Raw genomic sequence first — 26,443 nt, 5'->3', positions numbered from 1 at the left:
GGTTATCATAGGCATCATCTGTATAGCAAGATGGGCAAAAGAAACGCTGAGTGACTGTAAGCGGCAGCGAGAAACCCATGACATGAACTTGTTCTTGTCCTGCAATGACAACCTCAGGTCAATGGTGTTTGATTCAACAATGAAGATAACAAGTTGGCACCAGCAAGAGAGGACAAAGAATTCATTAAGGTCATGGACAAGGAATCCACTCAGGATGACTCCAACAACTGGACAGCAACCTTACCTTTTCATTTTCCAAGGACAAGGTTGCCAAACAATCTGCAGCAAGCAACTGCAAGACATGCATCTTTAAAACGCACTTTAAAGAAGAAACCAGAGATGGAAAAGCATTTCATCGACTTCATGCAGAATATCATTGATAGAGATCATGCGGAGCCTGCTCCACAACTAAAGGAAGGAGAAGAATGCTGATATCTTCCATCCTTTAGCGTCTACCAACCTCCCAAACCCAATCAAATCAGGGTGGTGTTTGACTACAGTGCTCAGTCTGAAGGTATATCTCTCAATAACCTGCTCCTCACCAGACCCAACCTGAACAACAGTCTCATAGGAGTACTGGTTCACTTCGGACAAGAACCCATTGCAGTAATGGCCGACATCCAACAAATGTTTCACCGTTTCATCATTAGGGAAGACAGTAGAAACTACCTCGGGTTCCTGTGGCATAAGGACAATGACATCCGCAATGAGGTGATAGATTATCGGACGAAGGTACAAGTCTTCGGCAACAGCCCCTCACCTGCTGTGGCAATCTATGGACCGAGACTGACAACCCAACAAGGTGAGAGAGAGTATGGATCGGATGCCCATTTATTTGTGGAAAGGAACTTCTACGTTAATGCTGGACTTAAGTCTTTGTACAGAAGTGAAGAAGCAATTGATCTGCTGTCCAGAACACAGGGAATGCGGTCTGCATCAAACCTCAGACTGCACAAGATTATCTCCAACAATCAGGAGGTAACGAAAGCATTCCCATTCGAAGACCATGCAACAAGCCTGAAGAACCTTGATCTGGGTTTCAATGTTTTTCCCAAGCAACATAGTCTTGGTCTGTTGTGGGACATTACTTGGAATGTGAACGTGTCCTGTTTAATCGGCCTGCGATAAGCCTTTCACCAAACGAGGAGTCTTATCCGTGGTCAACAGCATTTACGATGCCCTTGGATTTATAGCACCCATCACTATCCAAGGCATGATGCTGTTGAGACAGTTAGCCACTGAGAACACAGATTGGGACACTCCCCTACCATCCCAGAAACAACAAGGGTGGGAAACATGGAAGAAATCTTAGAACATCTTCAAGTCCCACTTTGTTATTCCTTAACGTCCCTTTCAACTGTCGTCCGAAAAGAGGTCCACATTTTCTGATGCATCTACAGAGAATATAGCTGCAGTGGCCTATCTGAAAGCCTCAGAATCCAGCAACAGGGTACATTGTGGGTTCATCCTGGGTAAGGCAAAACTAATTCCGAAACCTGCATATTCCATACCAAGGCTAGAACTTTGCACTGCCGAACTGGCAGTAGAAATTGCAGAAGTTATAAGGGATGAATTGGACATTGCTATTGACTCATTTATATTCTACACAGACAGTAGAGTGGTGCTTGGTTGCATATACAATCAAACAAAACAATTCTACATCTGTTAGCAATAGGGTAGAACGAATCAGAGCATTTTCTACTCAGTTGATAGAACCAGAATCTGACAAGGAAATCAGACCAACCATCTCTACTCACTACACTTCTATGATGCCAAAACCGAAGGTAAGGTCTCATCGGTTTGAACGCTTCTCAAGCTGGTCATCCATCATGCGGGCCATAGCTCGTCGCCTTCACATCGCCCATTGTTTTAGCAGCATCAAATCAACAGAGTGCCATGGCTGGCACATGTGTAAAGGTGGTTCAGCACGAGTTTTCCTTCGCCCAGTCACCGAACTTGTACTGCTTCTACCAAAGGAGGATATCACATGAAAGATATTTCTACTGGACACAGCTCACGACGGGGAGCGTATCATTATACACCCTTAACTGTAAAAAAAAAAAAAAAAGCAAAAAAACTTGAACTTTCATCTTTGGATTGTATGGGTTGGTGGAAGTGTTTTCAGATTGGGGAAGCCACAACATGCAGAGAGGTTCTCCTATGGACTTGGACTATCCAACCGTTGAGGACTTCATGTCAGCAACCAAGAATTAGACTTACAACTTACAGTTTTTCGCATGTTGTGTTTTTCTTTCTTGTCTTCCAGGTTTCTAGGACGTCGTTGAACATCATCGTAACACTTCATGTCAAGTTGGATCATCATGAAATCTAAAGATTTCAGACGGGGAGTGTCATGTCCCATGATTTAGAATCATACAGACAGTACTGCATTTAATTTTATTGTTGCTTTTCATTGCTGTGTATAGATCTGTCCCTTTTAGAGGTTGTCTCCTCCCCCCCCCCCTCAGATGTGACTCATTTCTGTAACCCCTCCCTTCTTCTCCATCTTTGAGTCTATCTCCATCTTGGAGACACACTTTTTATACAGCTCTGTATAAGGAAAGTACGTTTTTACCTACTGTAACTGGACCCTTCAAACGTGCTCTTTTCCAGTCGAGTTAAGCTATTTGCGGACCTCACTAAACGTGAGTAATGGTTCTGCCTCCATGGCCATACTGCATGTGATTTTGTGACGCAGCAGCGATATCACTAGCGATATAGCTACATGTGATTCCCTCCTCTGACTGGCTCCCCTGCTGGTTATCGCGCGAGATCAGCCTGGTCCAGTTCTCGTCGTCGGCTTCCTGCTGGTGCCGATGAGTGAGCCTTGCCGCGTCTGACAGGTGAATACGACCGCTGCTGCTTCGCTGGTGAGATCTGCTTGTTTGGCAGCTGACTACCAACCATTTAGCGATGCACAATCGATCCTGACTGGGTCATATCTTGGTCGGGATCGCTGGTGCATCGCTAAATGTAATCGGGCCTTAAGCAGTGCCACTGGCATCTGAATCAGTCTCTCCTTGACGACCTATTAGGACAGATTTGCAAAATTCCGTGGACACATTTTTCAGAAAACACTGTGGAGGGAACAGAGCCGAAGTATTCTTATCAAACATGGGGCCCGCAGGAAAAGGGAACGAGCTTGGGACATCACTTGTCTGCTGGGTGAGATTTGAAAACCTTGAGAGATCACATAAACACTCTCAGTCTGAGGACATAAGAAGATCTTTCATAGTTACACATGAATCCCTTCGCTCATTACTCCTACACAAAGCAAAAGCAGATCTCCCTAAACGTTGGCATCATTACTTACGAACCTGGCAACAAAAGTGGTAAGTCCTTGGCTAGAGCCCTTAGATTACGAAGAGCTAACGCATACATTACTTCAGCACGGGGCAGTACGGTGGCTCAGTGATTAGCGCTGCAGTCTTGCAGCGCTGGAGTCCTGGGTTCAAATCCCACCAAGGACAACATCTGCAAGGAATTTGTATGTTCTCCCTGTGTTTGCGTGGGTTTTCTCCGGGTACTCCGGTTTCCTCCCACATTCCAAAAACATACTGATAGGGACTTTAGATGTGAGCCCCATCAGGGACAGTGATGATGATGTGGGCAAACTGTAAAAGTGCTGCGGAATATGTTTGCGCTATATAAAAATAAAGATATATTTTTTTTATTTCAAATAATGGATCAAACGCAAAAATGCAATCACCTTCTCTGACAATGCAGAAACTTTTAAAACTTTTTACTCCTCTTTATACTCAATAGACTCAATCTAATCCAGCTACACATAGTGTTGATTTTCAGTCACTTATTAGAGCATATATTGAGGAGACATAGATTAGATAAAAAACTTTTTGACAGAGTGGAGTGGAACAGGCTGCCACGAGAGGTGGTGAGTTCTCCTTCAATAGAAGTCTTCAAACAGAGGCTGGAGAGACATCTGTCTGGGATGATTTAGCGAATCCTGCTTTGAGCAGGGGGTTGGACCTGATGACCCAGGAGGTACCTTCCAACTCTATGATTCTCTACGATTCTATGAGTCTGGCCTCCCATCTTTAGCGGAAGCTGAAATAGACTCACTTGAATCTCCTTTTACTATAGGGGAATTACAAACTGCGGTTAAAGAGACAAAAACAGGGAAAGCCCCCGGCCCAGATGGGTTCTCTTTACCATGCTACAAAATGTTCCTGGAGTCATTGTCCCTCCATCTTAGTTCCAGTCTCAACGTTCTATCTCAAGGCTCGTCATTTCCAGGAGACTCACTGCGAGCACACATCACTCATACACAAGGAAGGGAAAGAGCGCTAGATAGAGACCCATTTCTCTTCTCAACGTAGACCTTAAGCTTTCTGCAAAAATGATTGCATCCAGAATAGCTCCCCTTCTCTCAAACATCATCCACCCGGATCAGGCGGGTTTCATGAGGGGCAGGGAAGCAAGAGACAACCTAATCAAAGCTTTGACCCTAATCTATAGAACTAGATTCAAGTCGCAGCTACTAATTTTACTGTCTACTGATGCAGAAATGGAATTGGACCTTCATGAATGAGACGCTCTCCCGACTAGGCCTGAAGTCCAATATGTTACGATGGATTTCAGCCTTGTATTCAAAACCACCTGCTAGTATAAAAGTTAACTGGATCCTCTCCAAGGAATTTGATAGACGAAACTGTACAAGACAGGGGTGTCCGCTATTCCCGCCGATCTTCATTCTCACAATAGAAACCTTCCTCGTGAGAATTCGATCTAACAATGATCTAGCGGGTCCCCGCGTTGGTGGCCCCTCCGTACAAGATTGCGGCTTTTGCAAATGATCTGTCTTTCTTCTTAACAAACCGAAAACTTTCCTATTCAATAACAGAATTCAGCACATATAATAGCCTCTCAAGCTTTAAAATTGACTTTTGCTAAATCTGAAGCTTTGAACGTGAACATTCCACACGCTGTCCTAAATTCATCTTGATGGGAAAACCCCCACGCATATGTAGAGCTACATTGTCACCCTAAATCCTCAGAGGGGTATAGGGCTACCAGATTTCAGATCATAATTTATTGCCTCTCGCCTCTCTAGAGTTCTGGACTGGTGCCGGAATGGGTCTGGGAAAGCATGGGTTGGAATTGAACAGAGTTTTACAAATACCCCATTAATAACGATCCCCTTGCTTAACCCCTTAAGGACCGGGGTTATTTTCGTTTTTGCGTTTTTGTTTTTCGCTACCTTCCTTCCCAGAGCCATAACTTTTATTTTTCCATCAATATGGCCATGTGAGGGCTTATTTTTTGCGGGACGAGTTGTACTTTTGAACAACACCATTGATTTTACCATGTCGTGTACTACAAAATGGGAAAAAAATTCCAAGTGCGGTGAAATTGCAAAAAAAAGTGCAATCCCATACTTGTTTTTTGCTTGGCTTTTTTGCTAGGTTCTCTAAATGCTAAAACTGATACACCATTATGATTCTCCAGGTCATTACGAGTTCATAGACACCAAACATTTCTAGGTTCTTTTTTATCTAAGTGGTGAAAAAAAATCCAAAGTTTGCTAAAAAAAAACATTTTCTGAGACCCGTAGCGTCTCCATTTTTCATGGTCTGGGGTCGGGCGAGGGCTTATTTTTTTGCGTGCCGAGCTGACGTTTTTAATGATACCACTTTTATGCAGACACGTTCTTTTGATCGCCCGTTATTACATTTTAATGCATTGTCACAGAGATCAAAAAAATGTAATTCTGGGGTTTTGACTTTTTTTCTCGCTACGCCGTTTAGCGATCGGGTTAATACTTTTTATTGATCGGTCGATTCTGAACGCGGCGATACCTAATATGTGTATGTGGGATTTTTTTTTTACTGTTTTATTTTGATTGGGGTGAAAGGGGGGTGATTTGAACTTTTAAGTTTTTTTTATTTTTAAACATTTTTTTCACTTTTGACATGCTTCAATAGCCTCCATAGGAGGCTAGAAGCATCCGCAACTCGATCGGCTCTGCTACATATGGGTGATGAGCAGATCGCCCATATGTAGCAGATTTACTCCTGTGCTTTCAGCGCCAACCACTGACATGAACAGCTGACATGTCCCGGCTTTGATGCGGGCTCAGCGCCGGAGCCGTCATCAAAGCGGGAGAGATGTCTAATGACGGACTGTGTCCGTCATTGGACATTAAGGGGTTAAGGTCCACGGTCTCTACACTCAAATCTCATCCTATAATTGGGGCCACCCTGGCATGTTGCAGGAATCCCTCGGTAAGATTGTTAGTTTTACCATTATATTCCTCCATGTATCCTGTCTTTTGGCAATCCACTTTTTCACCTGGGAATTGAGGATGAGATTTTTAGCTCCTGCTTTGAAAAGGGCAGTATCACATTTTGGACAAGAGAACATTTGGCTGTCAAAATACCCCCTTCAGGTTCTTGTATCAGCTCCACCCTTGGGACACTGGAGAGTTGGGTAACTTACTCATTTTTTCCATTCTCTGCCATCTAGAGCCTTTTACAAAAATGAGAAAACAATTTTCGAGAAGGAATGTTCAAAGACCGGCCACTTAAGACACACTTTGTCATTCTCATATTCCCTCCTGATGGAACCCCCAGATCAACCTAAAACACTTTTTCAAACCCAATGGGAGATGGACCTGAATTGTACCTTAACAAGGGATCAATGGAGGCGTATCTTTACCTTGACACATAAAACATCCATCGGCTCACGATTTCAAGAGGCCTGGTACAAATTACTCGCCTACACTCTGTATTTCTGTATGTATTGGAGGTGTGGGGAGGAGGAAGGCCGCCTTCTTCGTATTTCATGGTCCTGTAAATTCCTGTCGCCTTTCTGGGAAAAAGTACAACTGGTGATTCACAGAACTAATTTCTGATCTTGACCCGTTGGTCGTTCTCCTTCAGCACAGTAATATCCCCCTAAAAACATATAAAAGTTTGGTTCTGAGTCACCACCCTGACAGTGTCACTTTGGTTCTCTAAAGTGAATGAGATCATGTGATGGAGGAGCTCACCTCAACGATCAACAACTCTCGTGATAAATTGTACAAAACATGGTTCTATTGGCTGGAATTTAGATCCTCAGCGGATTACTTGGACCTTCTAGGGGGAAGGTTACGCCTCAAGATGCTCTCTCCGATGTTCCCCTTTCCTCACCCTCTTCCCTTCATGTTCCCTTCCCTCCTTCCTCTTGTCTTTGAATGTTTTTGTGTTATGTCTTTTTCGCTCATCCTTTTGTGTTGATTTATTTGGACAGGTACTTAACAAAAAAAATGGTTCCGAGTCCTAAATCTGCTGTTTAACTCAAAAAATCTTGAATCATTGTATAATTCACAATTATTCTGCAGTATATACTCTTATATATTTGTTATACAAGACATATGTCTGATGCTTTCAATTAAGGCTTCTACCTGCCTCCCTTTTACGAAAATTTAAAAAAAAAACCCCTCTGCTTCCAATCTGCCGCAACATTTTATGATTCAAAAGTACAACTCGCCCTGAAAAAAAAACACGAGCCCTCGTATGGCTATGTACATGGGACAATGAAAAAAAAAATTACGGCTCTGGGAAGAAGAGGAAAAAAATGAAAATGGAAAATTGCCCTGTCAGAAGAGGATGGGGGTGCATTATTACATAAAGGGGCCCCAGACACGGGACATTATTAAGGGATGGGGCCAGGGTGGGGGACATTCACATAGAAGGGTACCTCACACGTTACAGTCGGGTAGGCTCAGGGAAAGTAGGAATCTCTGTGATCTGAAATCTTTCCTTTTCTTCCAGATACAGAATCTTGTTTCTGCTGCATGAGTGGCTTCTGTGTAAGTTCTTCTGATTGCCTGCCTTGTTCATCTGGCTTTTATCAGCCATGGGGCGGTCAGGTGACGTGTCTGCCGTGTCCTCCTGGACTTTATACCAAGTAAGGAACCATTTCATATTAAAAAAAATATAACAGGGATTGTTTTTTTGTATTTTTATATCCGGAATTGACTATTTAAAGGGGTTATCCAGGGTTAGAACAAAACCTGGCTGCTTTCCCTGACCATGGGTTATGTGCGACATTGCAGCTCAGCCACATTGAAGTGAATGGATCTGAGCTGCAATACCACACACAACCCACGGTCAGGGGTGGCACTATAGTTACAAGAAGGCAGCAGTGTGTTTTTGTATGGCTTTTGTTTGCTTTTTATCCTGACAATGTCTTTTTAAATTGGAAAAAAAATGTTAAATGTTTTGAAAGTTTCTGAATATTCAGTAAATAAAACTTCTGAAGTTGCTCTGTTATTCCTCCTGGAAATGTCTGCATAACTACAAGTTGGGCATCACCGTTCCCATGGTCAGTAAGGGGTATTCTTACACACAATCAGGGTCGGATTTAAGAGGTGGGTGGCCCGGGGCCCATTTTGGAGGGAGGCCCATTTTTCAAGGCGTTGCAATATGTAATGCAAAAAGCACAAAATGAAACGAGCGCAAGCTTATTTACAAAAATCATTTACGCAGAGTAATTCAGGTAAAATCATTTTTTACAATCCAGGCACTTTCCTTGATTTTCGTGCTGCAAAATCACTAATGATGTCACTAAAGTCCAATTCACGCAGTATATCTGACTCGATGCTCATGATAGCTAAATTTACAACTCGTTCCTGCTTCATGGATGTCCTTAATCGGTTTTCAACTAATTTGAGTTTTGAGACGGAACGCTCACCACTGCAGTTTACCATCAAAATCAGATAAATCCTCAGAGCTATCTCAATGTTTGGGAAAGTGTCCTGCACACCCTTTTCCATGATAAGCTTGTACATGCAAAGTGCAGTGCTGAAATCTTTTGGCTCCTCGTCTGTGAATAAACTGGCAAATTTTACAAACTGACACAGTTCATCGATAAATGTAATGTCCAAGTCATCTGAATAAGACCTGACGAGTTGCTGTGCTGTGGCCTTAAGCTCGTCTGAAGACAGTTCATAGAGTCGTAGAGTTGGAAGGGACCTCCTGGGTCATCTGGTCCAACCCCCTGCTCAAAGCAGGATTCGCTAAATCATCCCAGACAGATATTTGTCCAGCCTCTGTTTGAAGACTTCCATTGAAGGAGAACTCGCCACCTCTCGTGGCAGCCTGTTCCACTCATTGATCACTCTAACTGTCAAAAAGTTTTTTCTAATATCTAATCTGTGTCTCCTCCCATTCAGTTTCATCCCATTGCTTCTAGTCTTTCCTTGTGCAAATGAGAATAAAGTTGATCCTTCTACAATGTGACAGCCCTTGAGATATTTGTAGACAGTTATTAAGTCTCCTCTCAGTCTTCTCTTTTGCAAACTAAACATTCCCAAATCCTGCAACCTTTCCTCATAAGACAGGGTTTGCTGACCGGTCACCATTCTGGACGCTGTTTTCTGAACTTGCTCCAGTTTGTTGTCTTTTTTAAAATGTGGCACCCAAAACTGGACACAGTATTCCAGATGAGGTCTGACCAAAGAGGAATAGAGGGCAATAATGACTTCACGTGATCTAGACTGTATGCTTCTGTTAATACATCCTAGAATTGACAGTTCTTTCAGATGGCTAAAAAAGCTAAATTTGCTTGATATATCTTTATATGCTGGAAGACGTTGGTCAAGAGAAGCGATAAACTGATCAGTGATAGGCAAGAAAGTTTCTGTTCTGTATTTTTCAGAAGGGCTGAGTTGTACTTCTTCCGTATGGCCATAATCCAATGGATTGAGACACACATTTCGGCGCCTGTGTCGAGTTATCGTCTGAACATACTCAGATGAACCAGACAGCTCTTCGCCTTGCTTCTCGTAATTTTTGAAGGAGTCGCGCTTTGATGAGACAGTTTTTTAAGCTGGTCAGTGACGCCACAGCAGTGTTTAGATCGAATTTTGCGTGTTTTAGATTTTTACTAGTAGCATCTGTTCTTTGCAGGATATCATTCCAGAAACTGGTGTTAAGACAAATGAATCAGCTTGAAATTAGTATTAACAGTCCTTCTGCTTCTCACATACACAGCTTTTTTTCTTCAAAGTCATCAGCAATCTGTTTAAGTACATCTTTAATCTGCTGATAGTCATGCTTAAGGGCCTTAGTAGCGTCAGCTCTGCAGGACCAATGCTTTGTTGTGACACGTTGCTGAGTCAATATTTTTCAAAGCCTCAGTCAGGATTTGATGCCGATGCATTGAAACTGTGAAGAAGAGGAACAGCTTTTCAAGGAAGTAAAAAAAAAAAATGTACAGCACTCGAGCAGCTTTCTACAGCATTTTTAGCAACCAGATTTAAAGAGTGTGCCATCAAGGAATCCAGAATGCAAGATTGTTATTCTCTCTCACTTTGGCTTGCAGGCCATTGTATTTGCCAGTCATTGCAGATTCATTGTCATAACTTTGACCATGGCAATTTCTCAGGTCTAGGTCATGTCTCTTCAAAAATTCCAACAAGGCATTGAACATGTCTTGAGCACCATGGCCTTTGTTTGCCATGAATGTTACAAAGCGTTCTACATGGCCATCTTTCTCCATATACCTCAATACAAGGGTTAGTTGGTTAACGTGAGCTTCATCGGGTGTGGAGTCCAAAGAGATGGAGTAGTATTTTGATTTAACTCGAGAAATAATTTCTCTGAGGACTTGTTCACCCATTACATTGATAATTTCTTCCATTATTGTAGATGACAGGTAGTTTGTATGACCCTTGCCGCGATTGGCTTGAATTTTGATATGCTGTGCAAGAAAGTCGTCGTACTGGGCGATGAGTTCAAGAATGCCCAGAAAGTTTCCATTTCTAGGTGATCCAACCAATTCGTTATCTCCTCTAAATGCTAAGCCACGCTCGGCAATAAACTGAATAACATTTACTACTCGTTTCAATACTGACCTCCAATAATGCTCCTGAGCCTCGACCCATTGTTAGCTCTGTATCAATTCGCCCAATCGCTTTTAACCTCATATTGAAAGCAATTGTAGAGTTCAGATGTTCCGCTGACTGCTCATGACTTTTTATTCATTCTTGTGAACGTTTTCAATCACAGAATCCATTAGACAAAAGCTGAGAAGACTCAGATGCTGTAATAAAGCACATCAATCTGCACATGAAGCAGTAAATGCATCCTTTAGGGTGTGCACATTCTTGGAATATTGTGGTCCTTTCTAGGTTGCTGAACCGAGTGTGCAATGAGCAAACTTTCATCACATTGCTGGATTGTTGATATACCCCTTTTTAGCCAGTAATCTCGCATGTGTTCCGAAATAATGGATGGCCAAAGTCCAATGTCATCGCCCCCTGGTGGGCCCTCAACTTCAAATTCTTCATAACATGTGACACTATCGGTCTCCTTTTCTTTGTGTTCTTCAGCTGTACACGTTACTACTTCAGCATTTTCTTTGCCAGGATCAACAACTATTTCCACTGAAGCACTGTCAGGTTGATCAGATTCTACAAGGTCATTACTCCTTTCCGATACTTGCCTTGAATGAACAGTGAACAATTTCTTGTCTTCGCTATCTCTTCTGTTGATTTCATTGTTGCTTCTTTTGCCTTACCTCCTCTGACTGAAGATCCAGACTGAAGTCCTGCCGCGCTCTGCGGTGGAGAATCCTCTTCTCGTGCCAATATCGTGGCTCCGCCTCCTTCCTCGAAGGTAGCTGAACTGAACAAACTCTCATCTGATCTAATCCGAGGGCCAGGGAGCGATATAGCTGAATAGGTAGCGCGCTGCGCCTAGAAGCTTCTGTTGGGATCGTAGAAGGCTGCCGCATGCCATAAGCTATGCATTAGGTACAGGTACTAAGTCAGTCTGACTAGCCAGGTCAGTGGATGCTGATGCAGGTGCCATGACTCTGCCACTCTACGCCAGCCACTGAGATGTATGACCATAGCCAAGTCCCTACACTTTCAGTAGTTTCTCTTTTGTTAAATGCTCCTTATTATTAGAAATGGTTCACAGCAAAGAGAGACGTGTATTTTACATGTTTTGAGATATTTATCCCTATATTATTATTATGATTATTACTTATTTATATAGCACCATTGGTGGGAGGCCCCCCTAAATCCGGGCCTGCACACAATCATACTATCAGAAATGACTGGACAAAGTGTAGGCACATGCTTTTAATAAGGGTGCGGTAACATTCATATGGGTCTTTTTATTTAGTGCTAATTTTTGCCTTTACAAAGGGGAGTGGCTCACAGGATTCCTCAGGGGCGTGTCTTTAGATGGCTCTGCATTGTTGTCCTGTGAGCCACACCCACATGACCATAAAAAGTAGAACTAAAAAAAAAGTCCCCATCTCTGGAACTACATATATGATGGAATTGAAGAAAAAATTAACCCATAATACTCAAGGAAGCAGTGGGAATAAAATAAGAGTAAAAACTGCCCTTTTTTTTATCTTGGTTCTTTTTGAATTGAACTTGCACGCTGTGAACTCCCAGCTTCACAGTTTATGCGCAGTGTGAGCTTAAGCAACACTTACAGTTTAATAACCGAAAATAAATGGAAATTGTAAATGCGTAGCACCATTTATATCACTACATAGACCTTGTTACTGAATACGGAGACATTTTTTTAAACTGATACTGATACTTGCCAAGTGTGCAATACAGGGTTGAAAGGGCTTCCATATCATGACAACCCCTTTTAGGAAAAGTTGCCTTGGAATCGGCTGGTCATAGCAGACTTGACTTTTGAAATCATCATGATCGTACAGTGAGGGTACGTTGCATCCAGCTATACCTTTTCCCTGCAGTGGCCACTACTGGGGAAATGTAGTATTGCAGACCAACATTGATTTTCTCTAGATGACCTGCATAGTCTTTCTCCATCCAGTCACCAGGTATAAGCTGTGTCCCATAACATCTCTGTACTTACCATGGATATCGCTGAGCCGTGCACTTCTATTTTTCATCACACAGCACAACGGGAAGTGTAATCTGCCAGTCGTGCGACCCTGGGTATTTCACAAATGAGACGGCATCTATATCTTGTATGCCATGTGAAAAAGGTAAGATCATATGTGCACAATAACTAAAGTGGTGCCCGGTACTTGCGTACATACATTATTGCCCCTATATCAATGCAATCTACATAATCTGACGTTTCACGGCATTTCTTGCAGGTGCAGTATCTGCTCGGAGCTCTTCAGTGTGAACTGTAGCCTACACCAGAAACTCACATGTATACCAGGAAAACTAACTGTCTCCTGTATTATACACACTCAGCTAATCTGCCAGGGACTCTCAACCTTATGTACTAACAAGCAGCAGAATTGTGAATGCAGCTCTGGAGTATAGTGCAGAACACGTACACAACATATTTAGCAGGCGAACAGCTCAGTGTCAGTCAGCTGAACAGAAAGTCGAATGATGATCCCGAATTAATTCTGCTCATTTTATAAATCTTACAAGTCTTATTAAATATGGTCCAAAAACCCCCAAAACGATGAAAAGATCCCATGACACTTCTGGTTTTAATTTTTTTCTGTGACACTTTACTGTGTAAGCGTGAAATGTCTTACCAATGAATGTAATATATATAATATATTATATGATGTTATCTATTATTATATTATCTAAAAAATATATATATTCTGGCGCTAACTCCCTCTTCTCGCCCCGGCCAGGTCTTTTATAATTAATCACTGTGACACAGGTGACACCTGACCTGTTGTCATTTTCAAAACCTTCCTGTCGGAAAATAGTTTCCCACTGTTAGGTTCCTACTACTGTATGTATGTGTGTGTGTGTGCGTGTGTATACATATATACACCGTAGTAGGAACCTATTTTCCAACAGGATGGATTTGAAGACAACAGGTCAGGTGACACCTGTGTCGCAGTGTTTAATTATAAAAGACCTGGCCAGGGCGAGAAGATGAAGTTGGCGCCAGGACCTGGACCAGGACAGGTTGTGTGGCTGCGAGGAGGACTTGCAGCCACCATCACCACAGAAGGGTCCGAGAGTGGTCAGATGTCGGAGAAGGCCTGAGCTGAGAGGAAGATTGGTGACGTGGGCTGAGAGGCAGATCCGTTGCCATAAGCAGTGCTAGTAATGTATTTGTACCCCATGCCAGTAGAAGACCTTCCTGACCAGGCCAATTTTTTTCAATTCTGACCTCTGTCACTTTATGTGGCAATAACTTTGGAATACTTCAACGGATCCCACTGAATTTTGTTTTTTTTCATGACACATTGTACTTTGTCTGTGGTAAATTTTGGCTGATGTGATTTGCGTTTTTATTTATGAAAATATCAAAAAGTTGAAAATTTTGCAGTTTTCAAACTTCGAATTATGTTTTTACATCAAATGGCTTTATCATACAAAATGGTTAATAGATAACATTTACCGAGTCTACTTTACATGAGCTTCATTTTTGAAAGGGCTAAAAGTTGATCATCAATTTCTCAACTTTCCAACAAAAAAAAAAAAAAAAAAAATGTGGGGAACACCTCCCCATTGAAGTGACTTTCAGTGGCCTATGTTATAGAAAATACCCAAAAGCAACACCAGTTTAAAAACTGCACCCGTCAATATGCTCGAAACCACATTTAAATAGTTTATTAACAGTTTTTAGGGGCTTCAAACGGATCGAAGCAATGTGGAAGGAAAAAAAAATACTTTTCCCACAAGAATGTTGATTTAGCCTTAAATTTTGCAAACGGTAACAAGAGAAAATGGACACTATAATTTGTTGTGCAATTTCCCCTAAGTACGCCGATAACCTATATGTGGTGGGAAAACTACTGTTTGGGGGCACACGGCGGGGCTCGGAAAGGAAGGAGCGTCAATTACATTCTGGAGCACAATTTTGGTTGGAATAGATTGTGAATCCTATGTCACATTTGAAGAGCCCCTAATTTGCGAAAACAGCAGAAATTCCCACAATTGACCCCATTTTGGAAACTACACCTCTTAAGTAATTCATCTAGGGGGGGAGTAGTGAGCATCTGAAGTTCCAGAACAGCAGAACCCCCCCCCCCATAAGTGACCCCATTTTACAAACTACACTCCCCAGTGAATTCATCTAGGGGTGCAGTGATCACATTGATACCACATGTGCCTCACAGAATTTTATACCATTGGGCAGTGAAGAAAAAATAAATTACATTTTCCCTTCACCCATGACAGCACCACCTGATATATAGGTGCTGTCATGGGTTCCGGAAAAAACGGCTACCAGAAAGTAACCATGGTGGTTTTCCCTTCACCCATGACAGCACCCGTATATCAGGTGGTGCTGTCATGGGTTCCGGAAAAACCGGCTACTGGTAAGTAACCATGGTGGTTTTTCCTTCACCCATGACAGCACCCGTATATCAGGTGGTGCTGTCATGGGTTCCAGAAAAAACGGCTAGTAACCATGGTGGTTTTTACCACAAAAATGCTGTTGTGGACCCAAGTTTTTAATTTTTAGAAGGTCTAATAGGAAAATATTTTTTGTACAATTTCTCCTGAGTGAAACCCTACATGTAATCGGGCAATATTTTTCAGGCGCAGTGTAAATCTCAGAGGGGAAGGAGCGCCATAATGTAGTTCAGATTTTACTATTAGGCTGTGTGCCCACGTTTTTTTTTTTTCGCATTTTTAAGCGTTTTTACCAGCAAAGATGCTTAAAAATCGCTTAAAAGAAGCATCCCATTCATTTTAATGCATTCTGCACTTTTTGTGCATATTGATGCATTTTTTCCGCAAAAAAAAGCGCATCGCTGTAAAAAAACGCAGCATGCTCATTAATTTTGCGTAAAACTCCGCATTTTTAGCTATTTTCTATGAGACTGGGGACGCGCGGAAAAAGACACATAAAAACGCCCATTTTTTGTGCAAAAAAATGCATTTTCTGGGAAGAAGTCCGGTTTTCATGCAGAAATTTTCTGCATACGTGGGCACATAGCCTTATGGTTTGCAGGTGCCCATGACTCACTGGGAGAGCCCCTGAAGTGCCAGAACAGCAGAACCCCATAAGTGACCCCTAGGGGTGCAGTGATCATATTGACACCATGGATGTGTCACAGAATTTTATATTATTGGGCAGGGAAGAAAAAATAACTACATTTTTACCACAAACATTTTGTTTTAGCCCGATTTTACATTTTCACACAAAGTGGGTAAAAATGGCCTCAAAAGTTGTCACAGAATTTCTGCTGAGCGTGGCAATACCCTATATGTAACTGTACAGATAACACTTCTCGACCACATGGCGAGACTCGGGAGGGATGGAGCCCTACTTGTAGTTGTAGTGCTTCTGGAGACATGCACCCGTAAATAAGGGGGACTCTCATTGGAATGCCAAATATGTGGACGCTAAATGTGGCTTAGGCACCTGGAGGCTCAGAAGGGATGGGGCATCTGGAAGTGCAGAATTTGCAGAATTTCTTTGGGGGAGCAAGGAGCCACGGTGCTTTTCCAGAGCCTTTGTACTACCAGTAACTTGGAAGCCTCCTAAATTTACGTTAACACATGACGGACACCTGAGTAGGGACCCTTTTTTTGGGGATTGATTTAAAGCTTTTGTTGGGAACATTTTACATAACGCATGGGATCACATTTATCCTGCGCTCTACACTGAGCACATGCATCAGTATTTACATCTAAATCTCCAGAGTGAGCTGATTCAAGATGAAACTCCCAAGTGATCAATTCACTAATGAGGCGGCAGACTTACTCTGGACCCCGTCTGGCTGCAACGTGCCCGGGATGGTAGCCATGGATGAGCTGCTGCTCCATAACACATTGGTACATTACAAATACATCTTGTCCAAGTCCATAAGTATTATGTTGTGTACATTGAGTTGAACTCACTTGCTGGCTGGAGGCCTTTGCTGTCTCAATTTCCATAGTTCAAGTTGAAAAGATTATTTTTGCGTTGCTTTATTCTTAGCTCTATAACTTTTCTTACTACGTCTCGCATGGAGCTGCATGGCAGATTGATTTTTCCAGGACAAAGTTACATATTCATCGATGCCACATTTTTTTACGTTTTGATTGCTTTGTATTACACTTTTTGTTCGGTATGTTGATTAAAGCAGTTTTTGCTATATATATATATATATATATATATATAATTATTTTTTACGGTGTTCACTGAAGGGGTTAACTGTGACCGTTTAAGTCGGGCGATGCCAATCAGTTGTACTTTTTTGTTTATTTTTGTTTTTACATAGATCTATTGGTATAATATTTTTTTCTTTTTGTGATTATTTAAAAAAAATATATACTTACAATTTTTTTTCAACTTTTTTTTTACTTAGTCCATCTATGGGACTTTACCTTTTAATCCTCTGATCACTGGTATAGTGCGTTACGATACACCAGCTTTGCAAAGCACTACACCTTTCAGTGTTTGGCTGTGTGCACACGCTGCGGATTTTGCTGCGGTGTACAGTACCATGATTCCCTATGGGAATCAAAAACCGCAGTGCAGACGGTGCGGAATTTTCCACGCGGATTATCTGCGGTTTTCAATCCGCAGAAAGAACTGACATGTCAATTCTTTCTGCGGATTCTGCTGCGGTTTGCCATCTCCTCCATTGAGGAGATGAAAAACCGCAGGGCAAAACCGCAGGCTAATCCGCAGGTAAAACCGCAGGTATTTTGACCTGCGGTTTCACCTGCGGATTTTACAAAATCCGCGCGGATGAATCCGCACCTAATCCGCAGCGTGTGCACACAGCCTTTCACTGACAGAAGCCTCTTAGACTACGCTCCTGGCATGTTCTAAATAGACTACCATAGCTGACAGACCCAGATGTCCTCATGATGGCCTCGGGTTGCCATGACATCTACCGACAGCCCGCGAAGACATTGAGGGGGAGCCAATCGCATGGGAGAGGAAGCCTCCTCCCTCCCCAGCCTCTTAGTGTGATCGCTATTGAAAATCCACATCAGCGAGGCTGTATTATCCTTTTATGAAAGTTTACCCTAATTCTCCATCCACCTACCTGATTGACAGCTCCTCAGTGCCCCTCTTTCCTGCATCTGCTTAATCTCCACCCATCTAGCCTCATTGACAGCTCCCGAGTGTCCCTCCTCTCTTCTGCTACTTAATGTCTGCTCACCTAGGTGGCTGGCTGCTCCTCACTGTCCCTCCTCCCTGCTGCTGAATCCTCTTCCCCTTATGTGATTGACAGATCCTCAGTGTCTTTCCTCCCTGCTACTGCTAAGATCTCACACTGCTCAGTACAAGCTGCAGTTCTCAGGCTAGGTGGGAAAAGCCTAAATATACTTGGACACATGAGATATTTAATTATTTAATTCCAAGTTGAGCTCATAAAAGGTTCATCATAATATAACTTGGGATTATATAGCCATTCTGAAAGGTATTGATCTTTTTTTAAAAGTAAGTACACTAGCCTTACCAGGTCAAAGAGGACTACCTAATATTGTATGCTGTTTGTACTGTGAAATTTGGAGACCCATCTCCTTGAAGTCGTACATAAAGGCTTCTAGTGATTAGTATCAGAAACTGTAATGGCATAATCGTGATCACCCAGAAATGGAGGCAAATGGGAAACTGCTGACCGGACGGTGGGCCAACCTGATGGGTGAAAAACTCAAGGACAAGTGTTTCACAGCTGCAAATGCTCTATATAACGGACACCATAAAAATCCAAGCTGCCAGCCTGCAGCATCCTGACATTGGGCACTAGGATGATCTAGCATTATTGTGATTGCATTATATCTATCTTTTAAGGTCAATTTGCATCTGCACAGAATGCATCACGCTGCGAGCCTTGTCCGGAGGACACATTTTGCAAGTAATTTTTTTTTTTAATTGTCTGTCGATGTTGTTGTAATGCACATATTGTCTCCTCAAAATAACCCACTGCTGCTCTGCTCCACCATGCTTAACACTGCAGATCTGCTTGTCCAGCTCCCCAGGATTCCAATGTATTGGGAATGGATTTATATTGCAGTACAATTAGCATAAACTTGGAAATGGAAGAATTGGGAATATATATTTTGCAGAATAGCAGGGGAATCATTTATTTTACAGTTTTGCTTTTTCTAAACCCTTTAAGATATGTGATCACTTCCAGATTGTCTGTCAGACGACCCCCACAATCCTCACAATATTAGTTAAAGGTTATTCCCATCATAGCAAATTATCCACAGGATGGGTGATCACTTCCTGATCACTGGGACCCCATGGATCGTAGGAATGGGGGGCTCTTAAATGCCCATTTGAATGGAGCAATGGCTGCTCTTGATGATGGCGTCTGCTGTTGTCTATGGGACTGGGGGACATAGCCGCGCTTATCATGAGCAGCCCTTGCCCCATTCTTAAAGGATATTTCCAAATCATCATCAGGGACCTCATAGATTTTAAGTGCCTGTTCCCTTGAATGAAGTGATGTCGCAGTTCCCTGTAGCGCTGCCTGATGCTCATTGGCCATTTTACTTTTTTGTCTTTTGGAGGCCAAGTAATCTGTGTAACTAATATTTCTTGTATGTCTGTAGCACGTCCTCATGTACCCACTGCACAATGTGCCCTGAAGGGCAGGAATCTTTGGAAGTCGGCTCCGTAGAGTGCACCCTGTGTCTTCCCGGTAATTATTAATGAATCATGAATTATTTGGGAACGTAGCGCTGCAGATTAGGATTTGCTTTTCTTTGTCCCGCCATCCATACACGTTTGATACAAGGTCTCTCACAGGGGTGATATTCGAGATTGGGCATGTTGAATTTCTACATGCCTAACCCATTGCTGGTGAAGTCTGGCATCAGCTTATTCCCACTCTCCATAATAAAATAAACACACTCATAAGCCAAAGAGTTGGTCGAGAGCACATATTTGGCAGCCGGTGAGTGAAAGTTACCGATTTGGCCACATTCTATGTGGTCTCCTTTTTAGGTGGCTAATGTGTATTGGAGAAGAAGTCGGATATCTTCTCCTGTTCTCCTCCTGTTCTCATGTTCTCCTCGTATTCCTCGCCTACCTAGGTATGTATAAAGGACTTGGAGACGATCGATGCAAATATTGCCGTGATGGTGAATACCAGGTGAACTCGGGAGGAGTACGCTGTGAGGAGTGTCCTAAAGATCACTACTGTCCTGTAAGTCTATAGGTGCATGGGGAAGAAGACCCAGTCTTCCGTAAGGGTCATTAAAACTTTGGTCCTCAAGTTCTTCCATTAGAATCCCCCTTCCAAAAAACTGGATTTTGATGGTCATTCACTATTGAGGCCATCATTGTCAATTTGGACTGCTGGTAGTATTTGTCTTTTTCAGTCGTACACCATATATTTCTATGAGGCTATTCCCCGTTCAGGTTGGGAAACCCACCAGCCTGTCTGTGCATTGCGGTCAACTCTCGGACAGATTTATATGGACATCTGAAAGCACCCTAATAGTAAATGGCTCCCTCTGGGTTTCTGTTAACCTCCTGTATTTCAGGGACTTCGATAGAAACTGTTCATCAGAGAACACTTTGTGTGTGACCTTGACCATATGAAACCATAATGCAGACCCCCCCCCCCTTGGAAATCTATAGACTTGGACTATGAAAATCGGATGTGATGTCTGGACTGGCTGCGGTTCTCCAGACCCAAATTCTTCAGCCTCAAGGACATATATGAGGATGTCCTGTTTGGGCCATGAGTCCATACTCCAACCACAACACTCTAGCACGATGTCAGCTCAGAATACTCGATCAGCATGGAAATCCTGGTCGCTACTTGACGGTGAAAATGAGTATATGTAGCTGGCCTTTTACTGTAGGACGGTGGAAAGAACAAGCGTCCAAAAGCGGGTGGGAGGGTAATGTGGCTGAAAGGAAGCAAAAGCCAAGCCCTGTACTTAATTATTTGGTTTTATTTTCTATATAACTTCATAAGATGTCTTCTCTCACACACAGAGTCCAGACATTAGTCCCATCAGTTGTCCTGAAGATGCCTTTTGTCCCCGTGGGAGCTCTGAACCGAGTTATTGCATGGAGACATTCTTGCGTAAGGATGGAGAGTCCTGTCGACTGGCGCCTTTAACCATCGCGATACTTGTAGTTTGCATAGTTGGTAAGTTGAGTGATTACGATGCCTCTTTCCTGTGTTCCAAGAATGGAAGACGCTGTGTTCTTTTAGGACCATCCCAGCCAGTTGTGCAGCTTCAACTGCAGATGTAGATGGCAACTACCAAACTCGCATCATCAGTCGACCATCACATGTTAAGGGCTTTTGGCTGATGTTTGTTGGCAGAGGCTGGCTCAACAGATATTAAGGGCATTGGAGTCCGAATGGGTATATTGCATCGTACTTGCAACTGTCGGCATCCTGGATGCCAATAAGGTTGAAAACAATTTTGGAAGAGGGATTTTTACAGATGCTCTCTCCCTCATCAGGGGAATGACGAGAGGAGGAGGAGGAAAAAAAAAACAAAACAAAACCACTCACCGCCACCAATGACCAAGTAGTTCTGGAGCACGGAAAAGGGTTTTTTCCTTGAAAGCAGCGATGAGCAGCATAGGAAAAGGGATAAAACTCCACGGAGTCAAACTTTTCTTTGTTAGTGAATTAAATCAGTTTCAATAGTGAGGGTTAAAATATTAAAGGCATCATCGCAAAGCTATGAAGTGCACAGTCCATGACTCGATAGCCAGATGACCATGATAAGGCTGGATAACACCAGAAACGTGTAGATCGCCAGGTCTGTCATCTGACCATTGAGTCATGGACTGTGCACTTACTTCATAGCCACGTCATGCTATGCCTTTGAGATATTATCACTAATCAAGAAAAGTTTTACTCCTTTTTCCTACAGGACTATGCGTGGCCCATTGTTGGTTCTGTAAGGAGAACTAAGTCCAAGGCCATTATTCTATATTGAGGACTATGTGGGGCCATTATTCTGTTTGGAGGACTATGTGGGGCCATCATTATGTTTGGAGGACTATGTGGGGCAATCATTATGTTTGGCGGACTATGTGGGGCCATCATTCTGTTTGGAGGAATATGTGGGACCATTATACTGTATGGAGGACTATGCAAGCCCATTGTTCTGAGTGGAGGACAATGTGGGGCCCATTATGCTATGTGGAGGGCTGTATAGAAATCACAATACTTGGCTGGGGGTGGTAAAGTAGGGTCGTCATACCGTGCATCTGGAGGAATTCACTGTGGGAATATCATACTGTTTGGGGGGCACTTTTGCCGGCATCATACATTATGGGGCAATGAAAGGGGACTCGAGGGGCTTCAATACGAGGAAAATAACTTTGTAAGGGAATGTGCAGATGATCAGGAATTGGCAGCGCTTTGGACACAGAGCATAATTGCTGCATGCAAGGTGCTGCCGGCTATTGAACGCAGTTGATTCTCCATGTGATCACTGAACCGTGCGGATTCACCAGGTCCTATACATTGTACAGGTTAAATTTCTCTTCCAGAGACTCGCATCTCCACAAGATAAATAGACATGCTGCGGTCTGGAGGCACTGCGTGTCCGGTCTCCATGGGTTATCCGCGGACGCATAGTAGACACTGTGGGTTAGACGCTGCGCAAGTACAGTGTCGAACCCACCTCATTTCTTTCTCTCTGTATTAGAGTATGACATCCCTGTTGGGAACACTTGGCCAAACTGAGAGTGCATGAGTATAGGAAGGTTTAGTGTACATGGTGGTATTTAACCCCCCCCCCCCCCCAAAAAAAAAAAGAAAAAGAAAAAATTTAGCCCAGGTAAAAACCTATGTGTTCTCTCTATTTTTCTCGCTTCAGTAATACTTCTTGGAGTGTTGTACATCATTCGAAAACAGATGCCGGAGAGAAGACGGGTCATGGGCCTCAGCCCCAAGTCTCCTCTTCTACACCCAAAACGATCTAGTTCTATATATGGGATCACATACGATGCAGAACCTGTGTACGCCGGATGGTAACATGGGTGCCCACCCTGTATAACGTAACCTGTGCTCGCTGGATGGAGGCATGCTGGTCTGGACCTACCTACCACTGGATGGATGGTGACTGGCGCGTTTCTGACTTGAAACTACATTGCTGTTCTCTTACGATTATTTTGTACATTCTGTGAAGTCTTTATTTAAGGTTCTCTTGTCTGTGGGTTATAGCACTCTTATTCATAGTGGTTTGTAAAAATTATTTCTCCTGTACATAAGACGTAACACGTTTTACAACTTTATGTGAATTTTTTTGCCACTCCACCCCCCGCTTATTGGGTTATTATGGCTAAGTGCCATATAAATAAGCACTTGGTTTAGGTTTTGTTTTTTGGTAGCCATTTTGTTTTTCTTTGACCAGTGTGTGGTATAATCTAGCTTTATTAAAACTGGAGAATGTGTTTTTGGGTAAAATAAAAAAATAAATAAATAATGCAATGTTTTCTCATGAAGCGGTAATAGATCTTGGTTACCAAAAAGCAAAAGCCAATGGGAAGATGATTGAGTGACAGAAGGAGCATATTTTTTCATTGTGATCTTGAAACACTACTTTTGCAGAATATTTGCTCCAAAATTCGGTCCGGATATTCTGGACCCTTATATGTCCAAATCCATATACATAAGCTAAAAGTGGCAGCAAAACACAGTAGCCCCGATCATCGGTTTGCACCAGAATTCTGCATAAAACAGTTGTGCAAAAATTTTGTAAAAACGCAAAAGTTGCAAAAATTTGTTTGAGCACCAACTTCTCAAAATGTGCTTGAAGCTTCGCCAACATGGAATAGGCACAGCCAACAAAGCCATCCATCATAAGACATCCCCAAAAAGTGGCACAAATAACAAATGTTCTCCTGACGCTTACTGGCGTCTCTTTCTTGGAGCATGGTAACTAGAACATGTGCCAAAATCATTAATGTCTAGGCCAGTCGAACTGCAACACACGATCCATCCCAGACTATGGCTACTGGACAAGGGGCTGGCAAATCTATCTGCTCATCTCTAGAATTTTGCCTAGGTAAAAGGAGTTTGGTCATTCTCCAGGATTACATAAAAGGTCTGTGTGCACAGTGTTAGGAACAAAAATTCTCTCCAAATCCTCAAAAACTTGGGAGTTTTTGCTCTGAAAATGCTGCAAAAAGACCATACACCCAGTCCAAGGGACTTAAGAGGCCAAGAAAGGTTACTTCTGTAAGAACCTACCTGACTCTTCAACCATCCCTCATGCTATTTGCTTCTCCATAGGTTTGGTGGTGGCACATATTGGAGGTTGAGAAACTCCTTTTCAAGCTTTTCCATAATTATCAAAAATATGAATGGTTCCTGGAGCAGGGGTGAGGGGGAAACAGCAAGGTTTGGAAAGTTCTTTGGTTCTGTCACTTCATTGGATTGTATATCATGAGTACGGATCTCCTGGCCATCGGTGTATGTGACCGAGCGCCGACAGATGGGAGTAGATTGTTCTTTGATAGTAATGAGGGGACCAGTTGTAGTCTGAAGTAAGGTTCGGGAGCGTACCAGAACCTGAACCACAATGAAATGCATGGGGGCCTGGACTTTACATATCGCTCTCTGACATCTGCCCCGGAGAACCGGAATGCCGGGTGAAGTCAGTTTGGCATTTAGCACCAAACACTTAGTGTCCAGTACGGATACTGACCGGTACAAGTCCGGTTTACTCATCCCTATTATAGAAGTATTTTTCTGAAAGACAGCAAACTTAAGGAACGAAGAACTTTTCCAAAAAAAAAGTTTAGGAGCCTTAAAACACTTTTTTTTTTTTTGTTATAACCCCTTATTTGACCACCGCTCAGTTAAATGCCCGCAGCTTCTGTATCAGTGTGCAGAAACTTTCTATTGAACTCCTGCAGCAGGACTTGAACTGTTATGAGCTTTCTTTGGGCACTGAGAAACTTTCTCATCACTGCTTGCTTGGTTCCTGCATAAGAGCGTGCACAGATCTGCAGAATGAAAGTAATATCTAATAAAATAGAGCCTAGAAATCACTACTGCTCTGCAGATTCCACACCGCCCCTAGTATCAGCAGAAACACTACACTCCCGCTGAGCAGCTGCACCTGTCTCACTTCACCAAGCACAAGCGTCGGATGGAGTGGTGTAAAGCCGCTACCACTGGACTCTGGAGGAGACGTGTTCTGTGCAGTGATGGATCACACGTCTCTGTCTGCTTCTGATAGATGAGTCTGGGCTTGGTGAATGCTAGGAGAACATTACCTGGCTGATTGGTGGAGGAAGATAAAACTATGGGGGGGGTTTCCAGGAATCAGCCCATTAGTTCCAGTTAGAGGTTGTAGCAGGTAGATCATTTCCAGATATACCTGTGAGTGGCGCTATCGCTGTCAGCTCATCCCCATCATGTGACCCCCCCCCCCCCAGCTGCCTCTGATGTCACATCAACTTCCAGAATTGGAAAATGATTTGGCATCACAGGAGGAGGGACCCAGAGTGACACGGCTGTGGGCTCAGGTTCACAGCCTAGCATTGCGCATGCCCTCTCCTGCACTGCTTTCAGTTAACAGAGAGCAGAAAGCCTGCGCAATGATGTGCCGTGACGCTCCGTCCACAGCCCAGTCACTCAGGAAGACTGTGTCCTGCCTCAGTGAGGCCGGGTCAGCTACCAATTCCAGAAGTTGATGTGACCGCACCGGACATCAGAGACAGCTGCAGCTCAGGGTTACAGTTGTGGCCAAAAGTATTGACACCCCTGCAATTCTGTTTTCTTCCTGAAAATGATTGCAAACACAAATTCTTTGGTATTATCTTCATTTAATTTGTCTTAAATGAAAAAACACAAAATAGAATGAAGCAAGAAGCAAAACATTGATCATTTCACACAAAACTCCAAAAATGGGCCGGACAAAAGTATTGGCACCCTCAGCCTAATACTTGGTTGCACAACCTTTAGCCAAAATAACTGTGACCAACCGCTTCCGGTAACCATCAATGAGTTTCTTACAATGCTCTGCTGGAATTTTAGACCATTCTTCTTTGGCAAACTGCTCCAGGTCCCTGATATATGAAGGGTGCCTTCTCCAAACTGCCATTTTTAGATCTCTCCACAGGTGTTCTATGGGATTCAGGTCTGGACTCATTGCTGGCCACCTTAGAAGTCTCCAGTGCTTTCTCTCAAACCATTTTCTAGTGCTTTTTGAAGTGTGTTTTGGGTCATTGTCCTACTGGAAGACCCATGACCTCTGAAGGAGACCCAGCTTTCTCACACTGGGCCCTACATTATGCTGAAAAATTTGTTGGTAGTCTTCTGACTTCATAATGCCATGCACACGGTCAAGCAGTCCAGTGCCAGAGGCAGCAAAGCAACCCCAAAACATCAGGGAACCTCCACCATGTTTGACTGTGTTCTTTTCTTTGAATGCCTTTTTTTCTCCTGTAAACTCTATGTTGATGCCTTTGCCCAAAAAGCTCTACTTTTGTCTCATCTGACCAGAGAACATTCTTCCAAAACGTTTTAGGCAAGTTTTGGTAAACTCCAGCCTGGCTTTTTTATGTCTCAGGGTAAGAAGTGGGGTCTTCCTGGGTCTCCTACCATACAGTCCCTTTTCATT

At 43.0% G+C, this 26,443-nt stretch overlaps 1 protein-coding gene across 3 annotated transcripts in view; it reads left to right on the top strand.

The window, feature by feature from the left end:
• LOC141088401 (uncharacterized) overlaps positions 1-23,296 on the top strand; it is a 47,273-nt gene extending 23,977 nt beyond the window's left edge. For 2 of the 3 annotated variants that reach the window (XM_073574443.1, XM_073574442.1), the window contains 7 exons: positions 7,776-7,911; positions 12,899-12,987; positions 18,672-18,735; positions 19,439-19,527; positions 19,922-20,034; positions 20,835-20,991; positions 22,688-23,296. In XM_073574443.1, coding sequence (XP_073430544.1) covers positions 7,776-7,911; positions 12,899-12,987; positions 18,672-18,735; positions 19,439-19,527; positions 19,922-20,034; positions 20,835-20,991; positions 22,688-22,845 — 806 coding nt within the window. In that variant the 3' untranslated portion in view covers positions 22,846-23,296. The remainder of the gene's footprint in view (positions 1-7,775; positions 7,912-12,898; positions 12,988-18,671; positions 18,736-19,438; positions 19,528-19,921; positions 20,035-20,834; positions 20,992-22,687) is intronic. The other variant, XM_073574444.1, reaches the window with a different exon arrangement.
• The last annotated feature ends 3,147 nt before the right edge of the window (positions 23,297-26,443 follow it).

Source organism: Dendrobates tinctorius, unplaced genomic scaffold (assembly GCF_039654945.1).
Source record: "Dendrobates tinctorius isolate UK_male_01 unplaced genomic scaffold, ASM3965494v1 ptg000039l, whole genome shotgun sequence".
Classification (NCBI taxonomy): Eukaryota; Metazoa; Chordata; class Amphibia; order Anura; family Dendrobatidae; genus Dendrobates; species Dendrobates tinctorius.
Note: the sequence above shows the minus strand (reverse complement) of the source record. Positions and strands in the feature narration are given on the sequence as shown.